A 20,145-nucleotide genomic window follows, 5' to 3' on the forward strand; every position below is an offset into this window, starting at 1 on the left:
AGGAATAAGGTAATTTTTGTCACCACCAATTAAAAACTTTTACGAAATAGGACCGTTATAAAACAATTAAACCTTGCAAATGCAGTAGTCTCCAGGAAGGAAGTCCTAGAGGAAATTCTGCTTATTAAAATTGCAATTTTAGTTTCCATTAAAAGGAGAATAAGACAACAGAAGATGGGTTGGCAAGACAAATTATTTCTTAATGTCAGTTGAGCTTATTTCAAATGAGATAACATATCTACACCAGGTTGGGTTCAGCACATTTTTGTCTCCTCAACTCATTTATCTAATTCAGTCATCTTGATTATAGCCTCATGGACTTCATTTTCTGAGAAAGAATTTTGTAACAAACAGCCTACACAACATGCTGATTACTGAACAGTTAATTCTAATTAACTTGGGCATGGCAAGAGAATTTTGATAAAGTCCTAGAATACAAATACAGTTTTGCTTTTACTGGACCAACTTACATAAAAAACCCACAGCAAAGTCTCCAGGCGAGACAATAGTGTGAGAGAGATCTAATTTAAAGAAACAAACGAGAAAATTAAAATCACAAATAATTTATTCTTCCGTTAGAGTTGATACAGTTTTAAATAGCAACAAAGTACACAGTGGTGGAAAATTGGCACAGAACCTACAAGCACTTCAATCACAATAATGCTGTTCATGCTTTATCTGTTCAAAACCTTGATGTACATTTTCTACTGACCAACTTAATAAAAGAAAAAATTCTTTTTTAAAACAAATGAATTTAAAATCATCCTTTTGAATACACTGTATGTTTTATCTCCTTTAAATGCCATGGTATCATATATGCTTAGTTCTCAGAAGTGGAAAAGAAAAATTGAGAAATAAAGAATGTCTCCTTCCAAGGTAGAGGCAATTGATGAAAATGGTGTTTTGCTTTTAGGCTAATTGTGTTTTCAAATTATACATGCACAATTATTGTTGAAAACTCATGAATACATGGATTCCTACACAATTCAACATTATCCTTGAATTTAGCTGAAATGATCGGGATCAGGAGTTTTCAAATAACTAGGTACCACGCTATTGAACAAGATGCTGCTGCTATCTCACATGCAACATTTGTAGGCTTTCATGTATTTCACAACAAAACCTGATATGTATTTCACCATTAAGTATTTTCCTCAACATTTCTTGGTCTCACATTAACCAACATGAAAAAGGGAACAAACACAAAAATGCCCCCTTTCTAAAGACATTACTCCGAAGTAAGAAAGTTGAGATAAGGGTAAAGTCTCCTATACTAAATAATTACAAACCAATTATACAATAATGGTTAAAAAAAATTACTAAATCAAACTCTCCTTGACATCATTTATTGTATCGCCCTGCTTATTTCAAGGCAGGTAAAATTAATACTTTTGGTCTATTTGTTTGTTTTGTTATTGCTTTTAGGAAGGGATTAACATTTCATCTACATGAAGTTATTACCAAAGATTTTTCAGCTCCAAACCAAAGTAGTTCTGTTATTGCCTCACGTTTTAAACTGTATTATAAATGATCTTTACAAAAAGATTTCTCTTCACAAAACAACGTGGCTTTTTAAAAATGTAATCTTTTTACTCAAAAACAGCATCACATTGCCCTTGATTATCTTACAGATAACAGGGATTCAAATTTCCTACATAAGATCTGAACAGCAGACATATGGCGTGCTTTGTCTTCTCCCTCACCTTTATCTTTATGGTACACCATTTTGAGACCAACCCAATCAAGCATTTACCATGCCTGGATCCACATTAACAGAGGGTTTCTGATCCTGCCCATAGCATAGTATACTGCCTTGCATATGAAATAAACATAATATACAAAATATTGCTGCTGTAAAAAGTGTGCATTTCCCTCTTCCCCTTACAAAAGAATCTGTGGAAAAGTATTAAATTCCCTTAACCTTCATAAACATACAAAGCTGTTCACACCTTTCAGTCTGTAACAGGCCATTTGAAACACAGTTCTAAAATCATTGCAAATTGGCTATGTTGTATTTTCTGTCCAATGTTGCCATCTAGAGTAGAGATGTGAAATCAAAGTATTTTTTTTTTGGATACTATAGGCTTTTTACAACTAGCCCATAAAGACTGCTTAATGAAAAACAGTCATTTATCCACAAGATTTTTCCAGAAACTAGATGGAATGAAGTGTTTTCTTCACAGGGAGGTGTCCACAGTGCTGAGGTGACAATATGGCTGCTAATAGATACTGGCTACTGGAATGTAAGTATTTTTTTCACTGCTGGTAATTTCCATACTGACCCTAAAAAATAAAATTTTAGACATAATTAGATAATAGATCTGACCATTTCCTCTGTTGGAACAAAGAATTAAAAGTGACAGTTCATTTTTTAAAAGATTTCTCCTATTAAAAATGAGTAATTATACCTTTAAAAAAATCAAGTTTTTTCACAATACTTGAAGGGGCAGAATCACCATATAATCTCTATTGAAAATCTATTTAATTGCAAATTACTTTGAAAATTGTGGACATGCAAGAAATTGTAAATTAAGCCAAACAGTAATGTTGAGACTATATTTTTAATCAATGTTGTGAGGTGCAGAATATGTCATCTAATACAACTTTAAGAACTGTGCCTCACAATAATCCTAACAGATTTCCAGTTTCTAGAAAGATAAGGAAAATAAGAATAGTGACTGTCTTATTGATTTTAAAAAATAAAATAGAAACCATGTTGCAATAAATAAACATGACTTTACTATGTTTTATGTTAAAACATATTTATGAAAATTTAAGTTCTATATCTTGTCTTAACTCAGATGAAAATTTCTTACATATTCAGAATACTAAAGCTTGGGGGCAGCTGGGTAGCTCAGTGGATTGATTGTCAGGCCTAGAGTCAGGAGGTCCTAGGTTCAAATCTGACCTCGGACACTTCCTAGCTGTGTGACCCTGGGCAACTCACAACCCCCATTGCTTAGCCCTTACCTCTCTTCTGCCTTGGAGCCAATACACAGTATTGACTCCAAGATGGAAGGTAAGGGTTTTTAATTTAAAAAAAAAATACTAAAGCTTATTTTCTTTACTAGATCACTAGAAATGTATAGGTAATACAAGTCTGTCATCTATAGCCAAGCCAGTACATGGATATCAGTCACATGGTAAAACAGTATAGGATATTTTTAAAGAAAAATATCTAGCAATGAAAAGTCCTTCAAAATTAACCAATTAAGACTTGTCACTCTGTCAAAATAAACATTTTAAAATCATACTTCTCAACATATTCCCTAGTTAAGAAGAAAATAATAGAAATCCTTTCTCAAGAAAAGGGAAAGCTAGATTAGAACTTTTTAATTTTTCTAGGCTAATCTAAATATTCAAATGCAGCTTTTAACTGTTTTATATAATATTAATCATGCTATGAACACTCAATAAGTATTGAACTTCCTTGACACACTAACATATGTAGTCCTTAACTTATGACAAGTTGTATTCCAAAAGTTTGTTTTTAATTTGGGTGCTTGAAATTTGGAATAAAATTTCCCCCATAAACATCATATAAATTACAGTTGAATTACCAGACTCCTAGGTTATATTTAATCTACAATGTGGACATTTGAAAATAGAATTTTACAACTAAAACGAATATAGACCTATTATAAAACAAAAATCCAGAGGTTAAGTTCAACTAAGAAAAAACCTTAAGGACCTCAGGAAAATAGTAACTTTGATTAATAATACCTTTTTAAAAGTTTTCGTGCATGCTGATTCATGACACAGTGATCAAGAAGATAGTGAATTGGACGATACAGAATCTTAATAACCAGCACAGGGAATCATCCCAGAAGGTGGGATGGATGTAGTATATAAAAGTTAGGGAATGAAAGACATAACAAATGTTAGGCAGTGTGGAGCCCTGGCCTAGAGGGAAAATTCTAAGATAGGGAAGGTTCCCCGGAAAGGCTTGGAAAACCTAAGAGCAACACCAGTCTCAGGATGGCAGGAAAAAGCAGACGAACTAAAGGAAGAACAAGAGCAGAGGAATAGGTCAACCTAGCCAACTTGTTTTGGTGGCATATACAAGGAGGAAAAAAGGGCATAAAGACATAGGAAGGTGCAATCCATAAAGAAAAGAATGTTGGATTCTTACATGTGGCTATTGTGACCCTGAGAACATACTCTTCTCTCTCCTCATCCAAGGAGAAGTGAATAGTGAGGTGAGAGAAGGAAGAGAGAGCAAAAAGACTACAGAGGGTGGCTGAGGAAGTAGTAGGGGTAAAGAGAGGAAGAAAAATTCCTATGATCAAAGGAGAGCACTCAGCACAGTATCTGACATATCACAAGGTCTTAATAAATGTTTATGGATTTATTAACTGATAGACTGAAAGGATAAGAGGGATAAAGAAGATGAGTGGAAAGAAGTAGGATATCCCACAAATCACCATCTTCAACTCATCCAAGTTCAAATCCTTAGTCAACATCTAAATTTTTGCTTTCTTTCCCCAAGAGTCAATCAGTCACCAAATCATTTCAATTGTACCTTCACAGTATTTATTCACCCCTTTCCACTTCCATTGTATGAGCTTTGGTTTTCATCTCTTCTCATCTGGAATATTTAAAAGTTTAGTGAACTTCCCAATCCCAATGAATGCTACTACTTCAATAATCTGAAGCCATTATTCTGATGATGTTGACCTTTAATTCAAAAAACCAATTTAGAGCAGAGGATGGCAGGATGCATAAGGCCCACAACACCCTTTTGAGTGCAGCCAAAACCAGATTAAAATGTAGAAATGTGATTTTCTAAGTCAATATGTCACCCACAAGGATCCTCATATATGGTTTAGAGGGCCCCTGTTTTCCTGATCTGGAGGATCCCAATTTACTAACATTATGATCTTGATATTCAATGCTCCAAAATATACTTCCCAAACTATATTTCCAGATTTCTCATATTAGTTCCTCTTTATTTATTCAACATTCCTGCCTCTTTGTCCTTTATCTGGTTATATTTTTCCTTGACTCCATGTCTTTGCTCAAAACTTCTATAACTAGAATAGACTTTCTCCTCCCTCACCTATTTCCACTGTTCAAAGCCTTTAAATGTCACTTTTGCCTTCCTTTATTAAGATACAAATGATAGTACCATTCTCTTCTCAAAATTTTCTCCAGCAAATGTCCATCTCTCTCCTCAGCACCTATCCCTTCTTTTGAAATTCTCTGTACATATCCCTCTCCCTCTCTCATAGATTAAAAATGTAATAGTTATAATCAGAGAGATGCAAATCAAAACAACTCTGAGGTATCACCTCACACCTAGCAGATTGGCTAACATGACAGCAAAGGAAAGTAATGAATGCTGGAGGGGATGTGGCAAAGTAGGGACATTAATTCATTGCTGGTGGAGTTGTGAATTGATCCAACCATTCTGGAGGGCAATTTGGAACTATGCCCAAAGGGCGATAAAAGAATGTCAACCCTTTGACCCAGCCATAGAACTGCTGGGTTTGTACCCCAAAGAGATAATAAGGAAAAAGACTTGTACAAGAATATTCATATCTGCGCTCTTTGTGGTGGCCAAAAATTGGAAAATGAGGGGATGCCCCTCAATTGGGGAATGGCTGAACAAACTGTGGTATATGTTGGTGATGGAATACTATTGTGCTAAAAGGAATAATAAAGTGGAGGAATTCCATGGAGACTGGAACAACCTCCAGGAAGTGATGCAGAGCGAAAGGAGCAGAACCAAAAAAACATTGTACACAGAGACTGATACAGTGTGGTACAATCGAAGGTGATGGACTTCTCCATTAATATCAATGCAATTTCCCTGAACAGTCTGCAGGGATCTAAAAAAAAATACTACCCACAAGCAGAGGATAAACTGTGGGAGTAAAAACACCAATGAAAAGCAACTGCTTGACTACAGGGTTGGAGGAGATAAGACTGAGGAGAGACTCTAAATGAACACTCTAATGCAAATTCCAACAACAGGGAAATGGGTTCGAGTCAAGAACACATGAGATAACCAGTGGAATCATGCGTCGGCTATGGGAGGAAAAGAAAGTTTCCAATGAATAATGTATGAAAACGACCAAATAAAATAATGTTTTAAAAAAAAAGTGTAATAGTTAAAATTATTAGACTGGACATAATTTTATAAAATCAAAAGTAGTAGGATGAAAAAAGATGGAAAAATAGAAGATATATATATATATATATATATATATATATATATATATATATATATATATATCTTCTCCCTTCTACAAGTTGTACCAGGGCTCAGAACTTTGCTTCTACTAGATACATCCTGGGACTACTATAGCTTCTCCAAATATAGATAAGGGATGGGGAAATTGGCTAAGTGGAGGTACCACCTCTTTGTAAAGTCTTACCTAAATAACCTTAGCTGTTAGTTTTTACCTCCTCAAATTATCTTATATTTATTGACCTGGAGAACTACTTTATTTGCCAAGAAAGCTTCCTGAGACCAGGGCACATATTTGGCATTTTTGTCTTTGCATTCCTATCATCTAGCTCAGTGCCTTGTACAAAGCATACATGTTTTTTTAATTAAACTATCCTCATATAATAATTATCATTAGCTAGATCTTAAATATTTAAGTAAAAAAAAAATCTTTAAAAATGTTAAAGTTCCTTGGGAGAAAAGAGTCTTTCTACTTTTTTTTATAAGACAAAGCTAAATTCTCTCTCCTTTTTTATTCTTCAGTCAACCAATTCCCAGACATTCCCATTCTGTCTGAATTAAAACCACAAGATCTTAGGAGTTAAAGGGCTCCCTCTAGTGCATCTAATTCAATCCCCCCAATGAAGAACCATTCATTTCAATCTAGTCTACTCCTCTAAAATTCTTAGGTCTCTAAAGTCCAATATAAAGTTTTTATACTCTGAATTTAATTACCCTAACACCAATCTTCTGCCCTATGCAACACTTTCATTTCTGTCACTTTTTCCCAGAACCAATCGATGCTAGAGTTTGTTATACTTATAGGTAAAAGTTAGTATAGTATGGAAGAGTCTTGTTTTAAAAGAGGTTGAATTTACTCAGTCTGTGGCATTGTATTGTTACAAAGACTTGTGGTTAAGAAGCAAATTAAAAGGTAATAAAGGGGGGCAGCTGGGTAGCTCAGTGGATTGAGAACCAGTCCTAGAGACGGGAGGTCCTAGGTTCAAATCTGGCTTCAGCCACTTCCCATCTGTGTGACCCTGGGCAAGTCACTTGACCCCCATTGCCTAGCCCTTATCACTCTTCTGCCTTGGAACCAATACACAGTATTGAGTCTAAGATGGAAGGTAAGGGTTTTTAAAAAAATTAAATTTAATTTAAAAAAAAGTAATGGAACTAAGTTTTGAACTCAGGTTCTTTGAATCAAAATCCAAAGCTTTTTCTATTACATAAAATCATTATGTAGATTATCTAGTTTGTTTCTCCTCCTCCTTTTGTAACATGAGACCATTTCACTTCTTTCTTACCTATACTGTCCACAAAGTACAAGAAAGAAAGTAGAAAGATAAAATGCAAACTAGTCAAAAATTATCTACTCAGAAATCTTTGGTAGATTTGAGGGAAAACAGTTAACTATAAGTTAAAATGCTATTCTTTATGCCATTTTCAATTATTCATGCTCTCCTTGCCTACTGGTGTTCACAGGTGGGAGAAGGAATGCAAAATGTCAGTAACAATTGACCCTGCAAAGACTGTATAATTCTGTATAGGATATCTAATCAGATACAATATAAATCTATTAAAATTAGTAAATTTAAAAATATTAAATGTGTGTCAACTGTGATTTAATTTCTCTTAAGTACTGTAGAGGAAACAATCTATGTCTACAAAGGGTTTACCATCTTGCTGAGAAGGTACGATTTACACATACAAAACAAATAAGTAATGATGTAAAGCATCATATAACTATTCAAGTTCAAAAAAGGATGAGATTAACATGATCTGCAATTTCTAGGAAAAGCAACATGGAAGAGATGGAACTTGTGATAAGCTTTGAAAAATGATTATGTTTCAGATAAACTGAGAGAAGGTATGGTAGCATTCATCTTATAAAGAAAAAACAAATAAGAATAGAGCACGGAGGGTTCAAAAATACGGTCGGTGAATGAGTATACATAAAATGAGATTATAAAAAGTACTTTTAAAACCTTAAAATTTCTACTGCTATTATTGTTATTATAACACAGGACTTGTGGTAGATGGTTGTGGGGAAGAAAAGGACAATAAGATTAGCTAGAAATGAAGCCAGATGATGCTAGAAGGTTTAAGCATTACACTGAGTAATTTGGACTATTATCCTATAGGCCAGAAATTTCCAACTAGTTGAAAGTAATCATTAATTATCAACCAGATATGCCGAGAATTAATAATTAACAACACAGTTCCCATACCTGTGACATAAGTATTTCTAATAGGTAGATGGTTCATGTGGGAAATTATTAGCCACTCCCCCTTTCCTATTAAAATCTGTTTGAAGGAGTGAAACAGCTATGTTAGCAGAGGGGCAAGTTATATATAAAACACTGTGCCCTGCCAAAACTTCCCCTCCCAGTAAATGCCATTTCAAAAAAAAAAAAAAGGTTGGGAATTCTGGTTAGAGGCAAGGAAAGCCACTCACTGTAGTCTCTTTAAGAAAAGTAAAACTAAGAAAATAAGAGTCTTAAGTAGATTGATTCTGTAGCAATGTGCTAGATGTACTGAAAGAGTTCTTGAGACTTGTAGAAAATTTTTTCAAAGATTTTAATGCAAGATAACAAACTACTAAAATGGGATAAAAGCACTAGAAATTTAAATAAATTCAGATAAAGGAAGAAATAACAAGCTATGGTGACTAGAGAGAATTAGGTATAATTCAGTGAGGCTTTTATGTAAAAATTTACTTAATAATGCATTAATTAAGAACACTGTGAGGGAAAATGGAGCCCTCAAAATTAAAATCCAGTTTAATCAAAGGAGAAACAAAATAAAGAGCTGAAATACGATCACAGTAACTTTACCTGGTCATATCCATAAGGCCTCTGTTGGGGTGGCTGTGGTGGTCCAGGTTGTGTAGGTCTGTACCCCCCATACTGCTGACCTTGTCCCTGTGGGTAGTTGGGATACTGAGGCCCTGGACCACTCTGTGAAGGACCTACAAAATTATTAACAAAAAGGATTAAAATCCAAAATTATAAAATGTATCTCAATAATAAAACATTTAGAACTAAAAGGTTCATTTAGTAATGGTAGTACAGCAAGACAGAAAAAACATTAGACTTGGGCTCAGAGGCTTAGGTCAGAATTCTGGTTGGTGCTCATTTCCTACATGATCTTGGACAATTTACTTAATTGCCTCTTATGTAAAATGAGGATACTGGAATAGATGACTACAGGATTGCAAATTTAACAATCAACTGGCCTGGAAGACTGTGTGGGACATGCCTATATTTCTAAACTAGTTGTGTTTCACTGGCATTTTGTCTTACTTCTTAAACTAGAACATAAGGGAACTGCATTGTATTATTAAATACTAGGTCATTCAAAATAATGCATTTATATTTTGAAACAAAGTATCAATTCTGAATCTGTGAGGATGATGATTATGATGATGTGATGATGATGTAGACAAGAGCTAACATTTATATGTTTACTATGTGCACAACATTGTGCTAGCTAGGCACTTTACAATTATTATTATATTTGATCCTCAAAAAATTTCTGGGAGACAAATGCTATTATCCCCATTTTATAGATGTTTGAAACTGAGGCAAATAGCTTGACTTGCACCAAGTCATTCTAAAATTGTCTTCTGGTACCAACCACTGAAAGAACACCTCATCAACAAATATAATTTAGTCAATAAAATTTTAAATGCTAAATTCTATACCAGAAAGCATATAATTTTAAAAATTATTGGTTCCTCCTAGCTTATTTTTTACAGGTCTTCATCATATTCCTCCAGTTTTGTTTAACAAGAAATAACTCTTCAAAATAGTCATATTACTCATGTAATTTCAATGACCCAAAATATTCTGCTTGAGTACAATCTGTCTCTTACATCCCAAACTTATAATTGCTTTAACAAAAGAAAGAGCTAAAAGAGATGGCTATAAAGTAATTAAATGTATTTAATTACATTATAATTAAATACATTTTATTTATGTATTTAATACATAAATGTATTGAGGGCCAGACACTGTAAAAGGCAGTATTTTATCAAGAGGGATGATTAAGAAGCAGAAGCTGGAAGAGGAAATGGACCACCAGCAGTTTACAAAGTTGAAAATATCTCTGAACATGTAAAACAGTGAAACTTACAGTTATATAACTGTAAAGGCATAACTGAAAATACTATTAACCAAAGGAGCCAAATGACTACTATATATTGGTAGAATATTCTGTAATATAAAATTCTAACAAAAGAAAGTTTCAAAGAGCAGCAAACTGTATTTATTAAAGCCAAATGTAGAATCTTCAGAGCATTGCTAGGTATCACTATTTTTAAATGCTTTATTTGACCATGAAAAAGAACAATTTGTCATGAAAAAGATTTTAAGGGATTAATGTACTTTTTTCTGCCCTAGTCTAAATCTAGTTTTTCTGAATAGAATATGTTAGCTCTACAAAAAGGCTGCCCACCATAAAGAAGACTGTATAAAGCTGAGGCTAGAAGGCTTTGATACTTAAATGTTACAACAGACTAGCACAAGAAAGCTAGCCATTCAAAATCTGCCTTGGAAAACAGATCTCAGAGGGAAATATCAGCAGGCAATAATAAATCACCATGTTGGTATAAAAATAAGAAAATAATTTTCTTAAGTAATTCTAATCTCAAATAAATCCCATGAGTCTAATCCGAAAAACTCTAATTTTTTCCATTACAAGAATGGTTGGCTGTTAAGGTCCGGGGAGGGGGAGATGAGATACCTCTCCATCAGGGTTTCCCAGTGTTTACAAGATAGCATTTAACTACTTAAATATAAATATTTATTTTACCTTATCATCCCTCATGATCATTAACTATTTTTATTACAAGTCAATGCATTTGCTTCTTTCTTTAAAATGTTACAGGACTTTCAATTAATAAAGTTCTACATATTTTTGCACTATTTTCATTTGATAACATTGAAGCTAAAAATTGTTTTTATTCCAACCTATCTGTGCCTCAGTTTTGTTATCTAGAAAACTGAGATAACAGCACCTCCTTCACACAATTGTTGTTAGTATCAAACGAAGCAACATATGTAAAGCTTTATGCAAACATAAAGCTCTAAATAAATACCTAATTTATAGCTACAGAACAAAATTAAACTAATGAAATATTGTTTCCTCAGAACTACCCAGGTACAGGAGGACGTAATGAGCTAAAGCCTGGCTGTCCTTGAAGGAAGTAAAAGAATAAGCCCCATGTAGACAAAATATGATACAATAAAAATTTCTAAGGCTTCACAATGAAATGGGAAATTAATATTTTTTAATTGCCACTAACAATTCTCTAGGACTATAAGTTGCAGCTTTACACTGGCAGAGATAGCTTCTTCATCCAATGTTACCTACACCAATGAAATCAAGAGGATCTAGACCAAAAGAATTTTAACATGAATACAGCTGGTTACGGCATGGGAAGCCAAAGTACCTTATCAAAGTGAGGTGAACTTTATAGACTATAGGGTTGCTACACTAGTAATACTCTGAAATAACCCGAGGCTGGTAAAATCATGCCATTTCCTACTCAGTACTCAGTGATTTGCACTATGCACATGTGGAAAAGTTTGAAATGAGAGAGTATGAAATTAATGTCTGCCTATTATGCCACAATAAAGAGGTAAGAACTCTGCTACAAATTCTATAATATATACCCAAGTACTAGTTTTTCCTCCTCCTCAGGAATTAAATAGTTATTTAAGGCCAGAATACTAAAGGAAAACTTTTTCTATGAAGTGTAATTAGCCCTTTCTATTTCCCCCAATCCTCTTTCTTTTTCTGTTAAAAAAAAAAAGTCTTGTTTATGGCATTAGTTTTTGCTATCTTGGACAACAAATTGGTTCAATGGCTCACCTAAGAAGTATTTGCAAATTTCTTAAAAGAATGAAAAGACTCATGAAGCATATGGTAACCATTTTCAAATATCTGAAAACTTGTCCTTTGGAATAAGAGATTACTTTTCCCCAGTAGTTCTAAAACAAAATCAGCACTAATTCAATTCAACAAACATTTACTAAGTGCCTACCATGTTCAAACCTCTGCATAAAGTACTAAGAACACAGACCAAAAAAAGCTATCTCTGCCCTCAAAGGAGCTTTTATTATTCTACTAAAAAGGTGTACATTACAAAAGAATATGTTTTCTAACAACTATGTCATATGACATTTAGCTACCTATCATAGGCAGTGTTTAAATAGTCCAGTCACCTTGTCAGGAATATTGTAGAGGGAAGACTAGGAAACTTTTAGGTTACTTCCTAAATAATCTGAGACTACAATGACAATTAATTATAACCAAAACATCAGTTTTTCTAAAAACACATATTGATGTTTTCTACTATTCCTAAAAATCAAATAAATAATATCTTTAGGTTCAATATAATTCAATATTTATCACCTATCAACAAGTATCAACAATATCAAATATCAACAAATATCAACCATACAGAGCACTATGCTAGATGATAGAAGATGAGAGATTAGATGAAATCTAGTCCCTCACAGAGCTTACAGGTTGGATAGAAAATATGATACAGGAAAGTAAAAAGTACATTATAAAAATACAAAATACAATGACTCAAGTGGAATTAAGCTTTGCCAGATCAAATTGTTTACCATTTCCAGGAGTAGGGGAGGGAAAGGAGGAAGGGAAACAATTTTGCTCTTACAATTTCAGAAAATATATGTTGAAAATTATTATGTAACTGGGATGTACATGTACTATAACATGTACATGTACATGTAAAAATGTACATGTAACTGGGAAAATAAAATATTTTTAAAAAATACAAAATAACTTGCTTTAGGAGTTCCAAGTAAGAAAAGAATATTAATGAGTGGGAGAAATCCTTTAACACATACAAATCAGGTTTTAAAGAAGAAAATACAGTTCAACTAGAAAAGAAGGGGAAGAAGGATATTCCAAAGAAAGGGAACACTAGGAGGAAAGCACTGAAGGTATTCAGGGGACAGAGAATAATCCACTTAGACTGAAGCAGAGAGTGTATAATGAGAGATGAGAAATAAGATTAAAAAGGTAGAGTGGTGGCAAACTACGGAGTCATTAACATTTGGGCATTTGAAATCTATCTGGAAAGGACCTACTCAAGATTTTTCAGCCGAGATATTGAGGAATACAGAAATATCAAAGATCATGACAGATGTTTCAATAGCAAAGCAGACTAGGTCAGTGGTAGCACCAACAACATACTAAAGGAGAACAGATTTACTATGAAAGATGATAAGCTCAGTTTTAGATATAATGAGTTTATGATGTCATGAGACATCCAGATAGAGATGAATATGCTCATCTCTCTCCTACCAGAACTTTGGGCTCAGTCTTTGGAACACCGTTTCTTGCCTGGAACCAGGTCTTTAATGCTACTTCCCAGCCATCCCCATGCGATGCTACCACAAACATTTCAACCTACATGGCTTTCCAGCTACTTTTATAGGTTCTCTTCTTCCATTAAGATGAAAGAGCCATGACAAAATGAAATAAGCAGAACCAAGAAAAATATACAGATAAATACAATGTAAGTGCAAAGAACCACCACTACAAAATAATTCAAGGTAAATGTTGAAAAGAATCATCCCTTGCACCTTTGCAGAGGTCCACAAGTGTGGGGGGTTGCATGTATTTTCAGATGTTTTCAATGAAATGTTCAATTTTGCTGGTTGTGCTTTTTCTCCTTTATCTTTAAAAAAAAATTATTTGTCATAAGATGGCTCTCTGAGAAAAAAGAAGGGGAAGGCTACAAGGGGGAAATTCAGATGATGCAAAAATAAAAGATATCAATAAAAATTTGTTTTAAAAAAATTCTAAGGTGTTCCTTTAAAATAAGAACATGAGAGATTCTTGAGGACAAGATTATATTGTTTGTATTTGTAGCCATCATGCTTTAAACAGTAGCTAATATTGACAAAAAAGTAAAATAAGAATATCACAAAACTTGTGAAGTTCAAGAGGCTGATGGAATCCTTAGTCCTATTTCTAACGTAGTTCAATTTTAACAAATTTACCAGAATGTTGCATTTGGGGCTGAAAAATGGTGTAAGAAATCTATTTATTCATCAGTAACTTATTCCCAAGTCTCTTTTCCCAACACCCCTACTCTAACCCCCCCTCCACCAATTCAAAACAAGTTATGTATTTACCATAACCCTGCTGCTGTCCTGGATAAGGCTGTTGACCTGGATATTGTTGTTGTTGGGGTGGATAACCCTGTTGGGGAGGTGGTCCTTGATATGCATCTTGCTGCTGACCATATTGTGAATTCCCTGCAGGATGATTGGAAGAGGGAAAAAGAGCCATTGAGGAATTTGTTTAATTAATTTATTTTTCCTTCTAAGATGCACAGCCAACAACACAAGAACAAAAATGAAATGCAATCTTGATTTTTAAAAGTTAACAAAACAAAGAAAACTCAAACCAAACAGAAGGATTCGGCCAAACAAACTGCAGTTAAAGCCAATTTTGCAAGGTTGAACTGCAGCATTTTCAGCGTCTCTGCCATACGAGCATTACATATACTGGAACATCACAGTCATAAGATCATGACTATGCTAAATAAAATAAAAAAGACAAAATTAAAGACAGCTACAAGAGCACACACTAGCTACACAAGATCAGCAAGCTGTTTCCTAAAGGCACTATATTTATATATGAAATTATATATATATATATATGTATGTATGTATATATAAATGTAAACACACACAGAAAAAAAAAGAAAAAAATAAAAAACCAAACTGATGGATTGGTGTTTTAAATAGAAATTTTCCATTGAGTAAAAAAAAAAATTTCTGAAGATCTTTTAGTCATTTTATGTTGTTAGAAAATGGCAAATTATGGTTACACATTTTAGGTGTTTGCAAGAAAATTATTTTGATTGCTATATGGTTTCTATTAACTTTCAAGATAGTCAGCAACTAGTACTCTACAAGAGTTTTTATTTGGATATAGGTTGCCTTGTGCAAGAAATTTCATTCCTGGGGAGGAGATATATGTGCATATGTGTGTGAAGGTATATAGATACCTCCTTCGTAGTAATGTTGTGAGGAATCCTCATAAGGCCTATCGTAGCCTTGTTCAGGATACGACGGTTGCTGATAACCGTAATCATTATGACCTACATCAATTCGACAAGAAACAGGAAGAAACGTTAATGGCCAATGAGTTGAAACCCTAAAAATATTTAAACTTTTAGATAAAATGAAAAAAAAAATTTAACTGGAAATACATTAAAAAAATTTTCAATTGCATTAGCCAAATATTTACCAATATGATTTTGAATTTCATATTGAGTCAACGTGCAGATTTTTTAAAGGTAAAAAGCAGTAGTTTTAGAAACATCACAGAAAGGGACAATCTTAACCCTCTGATAATCCTCATTAGGAGAAAAAAACTTTATCTTCCATTAAAAAAGAATGAAAGCATTTAGGCCTTTCACATGTAAATAACCTGAATTAAATCAGAATGAACAAAAGAAGCAATTATCATATTTTGTCAAACACCTGTTCTGCTGATCTCCAATTCCACAGCATATGCTAAAGACAATACAAAATATAACAGAGCTTCATAAGGTTTTTTTTTTCCCCCTGAAAGAAACTGACACAAATTCCACATTATATTTTCCCATTTAAAACATTAGGAATTGAAAATCTATGCCTTTTTCTAAAATTCTTTCAATTATTTTTCAGAGTATTTTTCACATAGAAAATTTTTCTTAATTATTGCAGTTTGTACAGGGATTCAAAGTACTTCTACTTTAATAACTCAAATCATACCCTACCTGTAAATAGTTTTAAGACAATCTATTTCTCCAGCAAGATGACTGGAAACTAGTATATAAAAATATTCCTGACTTGATAACCTTTCAGGTAACCAAAATTTGCACTACAATTTTGGAAGCATGCCTAAATAAGGAAGGCAGGGAGTTACGATGATTATATTTACTACTCTGTTCATTCCAAAGCTCTGAAACACTACCTTAGAAATATCTATGCTGTTATTTGCATAAATATTCAGAAATAGAGCATGTTCAATGCTGCTTAACAAAATTATTGAATTTAGAATAAATGGTCCATGTAAATGTCAGACACATATATATAATAGCAAACCTTTGCAAATATAAACTTTTAACCAACAATCCTTAACAAGGAACACTAAAATTAATTTATCTGTGATAATTTTTAAGGTTTGACATCTTTATAATTAACATATCTTTTTTTAAGCAGACAGGTCAGATACTGAGCAATATAATTTTCAGATTTAAGAAAGTATACTATGAAAGAGAACTGGATTTTATTCATAAAACGTTAAAAATAAATAGGCTTTACAAAAAAAAAGTTTTTTGTAGTGCTCAACTCGAGCATTTCATTTACTTACTAATTTCAAAGTATATGATTAAAGCTATTATTGTGGCTAAGCTATATCAATTAGTCATCTTAACACACATAATATAATAAATAGATTTTATATCTCTTGAAAGACTTATAATATACTATGTAATAAAACTTTGCTATTAAATTTTAAAGTTGCATTCATCTCCACACATGAAACTAAAAAGATGAGTCAGATCACTGAAGTAAAAAAAAACACATAACAAATGGGATTTTTTTTGACATGAATTATCCAATCAACAATAAAGGAAATAATTAAAACTAATAATAACACGCATTTACTAAATAGCTACTATAAGACATTATATATTTGATAATTTTTCCAGCTGTGTACTTCACTTTACCTATGTAGTTCGTGCCAAAATATTGTATTACTAGAACAATATTAAGTACTGGTATACCTCACTTCCTGCAATAGGCTATGTTCCCAATAAAATTTTATACGTTGAAACAAATGTTCCCATTTACTTACATTACAATTGCATTAATGCTTTACCTTCAATTCTAAGAAAGCTCCCCAATATTTGTTTTAAAAAGTTCCTTTTCTCCTAAATGTCTTAAATCAAGAAATTCAATTAAAATATGATAAAGGAGCTTACTACCCAGAGGAACTCTCTAGTAAATCCTGTTATAAAGGGAAGAATTTTTTTAATATGAAAAATTATTTCTCAATTTTTCTATCTTAAACATTTGTATTATGAAACTCCTTGGGTTTTCTTAAAGCAAGGCACACCTGAATTAACAATTGTCTAACAACCTACCTTATTCATTAAAAAGCTGAATTATAACTAAATTCTGATTCCCACCTCTTCTTCAAAATCCAAAAGTAATTGTGCCATAAATTTCTGAGTCACTAACACTAAAAATGCAGAATTTGTCAAATGGCAACTATAATCTTATAATACCATCACAGTTCCTGATCAGAATGCAAAATGTACTAAAATGAAACAACTTGTAAATAACTTATTCAAAAATTGTATTCTCTGTTTGTACAAATGGTAGAATAAAACAAATCCATAACAAAACTGCTTTGGTAGAAATTAACAATTGAGATTGTAGCAAAGGATATTTTTTATCTTTTGAGATTCTAATGAAAAAACATGAGATTCTAATGAAAAAACATGAAGCTAAATGGCACAAATGTGGAAGTACGTATTACACAAAACCTAATTTAACTGTAAGAAATTATCCTTGGTGTCTTAGATTCGTATAAACACTTCTGACTTTTATTTTAAAAAGCTATCTGTTACTGAAACAGATTGCTAACTTGTCCACCCCATTAAAATGGTTTTTAATAGCTGTCTACATTAATATTGGGCAGTTATAGAAAATGGGAAAGTTAACATTAGGAGAGATTACCATCAGGGTAATATTGCTGGTTCATGCCTTCTGGAGGACCTTGTCCACCATGACTGTATTGGTCCCCATAATAGTCTTCCTGGCCTGAGTACTGCTGTGGTGGGCCTGAAAAACCACAACCAGTCAAGACGTAAATAATTTGTTCTCTCTGTTATCAAAGGCTTTCTTTCTAATCTGATCTTGAGATATATTTCTTAAATGTAGATTCCCCAACCCTTTGGCATTTCAGACATTTTAATTGTTTTATTATGTTAGAGATATACACAAACACATATAACACATTTGGTAGCTATTCTACTTGGCTACTTGCACACTAAAAGATAATCCAAAGAACACATGTACAATATCAACAGCACAAAATCTTGTGGAAAGAAAAAGAAATAACTTTTTAAAGACAATAAAAAAATTATAAAATGATGGAACATATAATTGTTTTTGTTTTTTTCTGGTGTGTGAAGAATTTTAGAATAAAATAGATTTTTAGAATTCCCCACTGTACATTAATGTGTTTGTGGTGAAAACTTTTCAGATGTTCTTTTATCTTCAAATAAAAACAAAGAAACAAAGAAAATGTATGCCATAAAGTTCAAGTCCACTTAAAGACTTCTGTGAATATATTAGGAAAGAAAAAATGCTGGAGACAAAAAAGCCCAACAAAATTTTGTCTTATATAATGTTTTAAGTTGAAAAGTTAATTAAGAATGAAAACAATTTAAACCCTTACAGTTATCACTATTTGAAATAATCAAGAAAACATCTATTATTACCTTGCTGAGGTGGCCTGTAAGGGGGAATCTGTCTTTGACCCATCATATGATTCCCTTGGTTAACTTGACCCATCATTCCCATAGGGGGTTGTTGTCCTTGATAATGCTGACCACCTCCCTGTGGCATATTATACTGTTGTGAAGGAGGCTGCTGATGCATCATTGGACCTGAGAAATACATAATATATATAAATACATAACAAGTTCATATAAAATTTTAATATTACAAAATAGAAATACAAATATCTATTTCTATAATAAAATCTCAAGATCAGGCAATTGTTCCGGATAATAATCTTAGTTCCAATCTTCCTTTGTATCACTTAATTTAAACCTTACAAAATCTGAAATAAACTTTATATGCACTACTAATAACAGCTATAGGCAAATGAAGTGCTGAGGACCATGAAACTCTAAAAAAAATATAATTATCCCAATTTCCCCTTTTCCAGGTTTCTTTGTTTTTTTTAACTCAGTTTTTAAAAAAGAAATCAAGTATATAAGGGACAGATTATAGTTCAGTGGAGAGAGAGCCAGATCTAAAGATGAGAGATCCTGGGTTCAGATCTGGTCTCAGACACTTCCTAGCTGTGTGACCTGGGCAAATCACTTAATTCCCATTGTTTAGCCCCTACCACTTTTCTGCCTTAGAACCAATACACAGCATTGCCTCTAAGGTAGAAGGTAAGGGCTTTAAAAAAAAGTATATACAAATAACACTTGGTTTCATATGTCTTTTCTTATAGTATGTTATTTATTTTATCCACACAATCCTGCCAAGACAAGTTGCATGTTGATTTTTCAAAAAATGAGTCAATTTCCTAAAGTTTTATAGTAAATCAGAAGCAACAATAAAAAAGAATAATTTCCTTTCATAGTATTTTTTATTTTAATTCATGCTACATAACAATAGATTGACCTTTTCCCCATTACATGAAACATTTGCAAAACTCTATGATGGCCACTTTTAGGGAGAGTCAACTATACCTTAGATCTCACCATCAACCACAAGTGTTCCCATTTTCACGTTTAAGAATTCTGAAATTATTTTATCTTCTAATATAATCTAATCTTCTGTCATTTCATGTCTCCCTATGCTTTACAACTTGCATGCTTCATCCTTACAGGTGCCTCCAATACCTCCTAGTATTCAGCAACAGTTAACACCACTGCTCTGCTTCCAAATCTTAACTCTTGTTGTACCACTTAAAATTCTACACTATCCTATTCTACCCTTGAATCCCTTATACCATCAATGACCACATTCTGCCAAACCCCATCTTTTGTTTACTCATATCACTTGAATCCTTTCCTTCTATTCACATGCTTCTAAGAACTAGAAGATGGCCACAAGCCACAAAACCATACTACAAATTTAATCTAATCTCAACTGACCACTTATTACAAGCAAAGTAATTGT

General features: G+C 33.0%; 1 protein-coding gene across 7 annotated transcripts in view; it reads right to left on the reverse strand.

The window, feature by feature from the left end:
* Positions 1-547: 547 nt before the first annotated feature.
* The window catches only part of SS18 (SS18 subunit of BAF chromatin remodeling complex), a 98,986-nt gene continuing 79,388 nt past the window's right edge, over positions 548-20,145 (reverse strand). For 5 of the 7 annotated variants that reach the window (XM_056823830.1, XM_001362155.5, XM_056823832.1 and 2 more), the window contains 6 exons: positions 18,726-18,893; positions 17,959-18,063; positions 15,234-15,326; positions 14,353-14,475; positions 9,010-9,143; positions 548-2,283 (listed from right to left, as the gene is read on the reverse strand). In XM_056823830.1, coding sequence (XP_056679808.1) covers positions 2,257-2,283; positions 9,010-9,143; positions 14,353-14,475; positions 15,234-15,326; positions 17,959-18,063; positions 18,726-18,893 — 650 coding nt within the window. In that variant the 3' untranslated portion in view covers positions 548-2,256. The remainder of the gene's footprint in view (positions 2,284-9,009; positions 9,144-14,352; positions 14,476-15,233; positions 15,327-17,958; positions 18,064-18,725; positions 18,894-20,145) is intronic. The other 2 variants (XM_007487583.3, XM_007487585.2) reach the window with 2 other exon arrangements.

Source organism: Monodelphis domestica, chromosome 3 (genome assembly GCF_027887165.1).
Source record: "Monodelphis domestica isolate mMonDom1 chromosome 3, mMonDom1.pri, whole genome shotgun sequence".
Taxonomy (NCBI): domain Eukaryota; kingdom Metazoa; phylum Chordata; class Mammalia; order Didelphimorphia; family Didelphidae; genus Monodelphis; species Monodelphis domestica.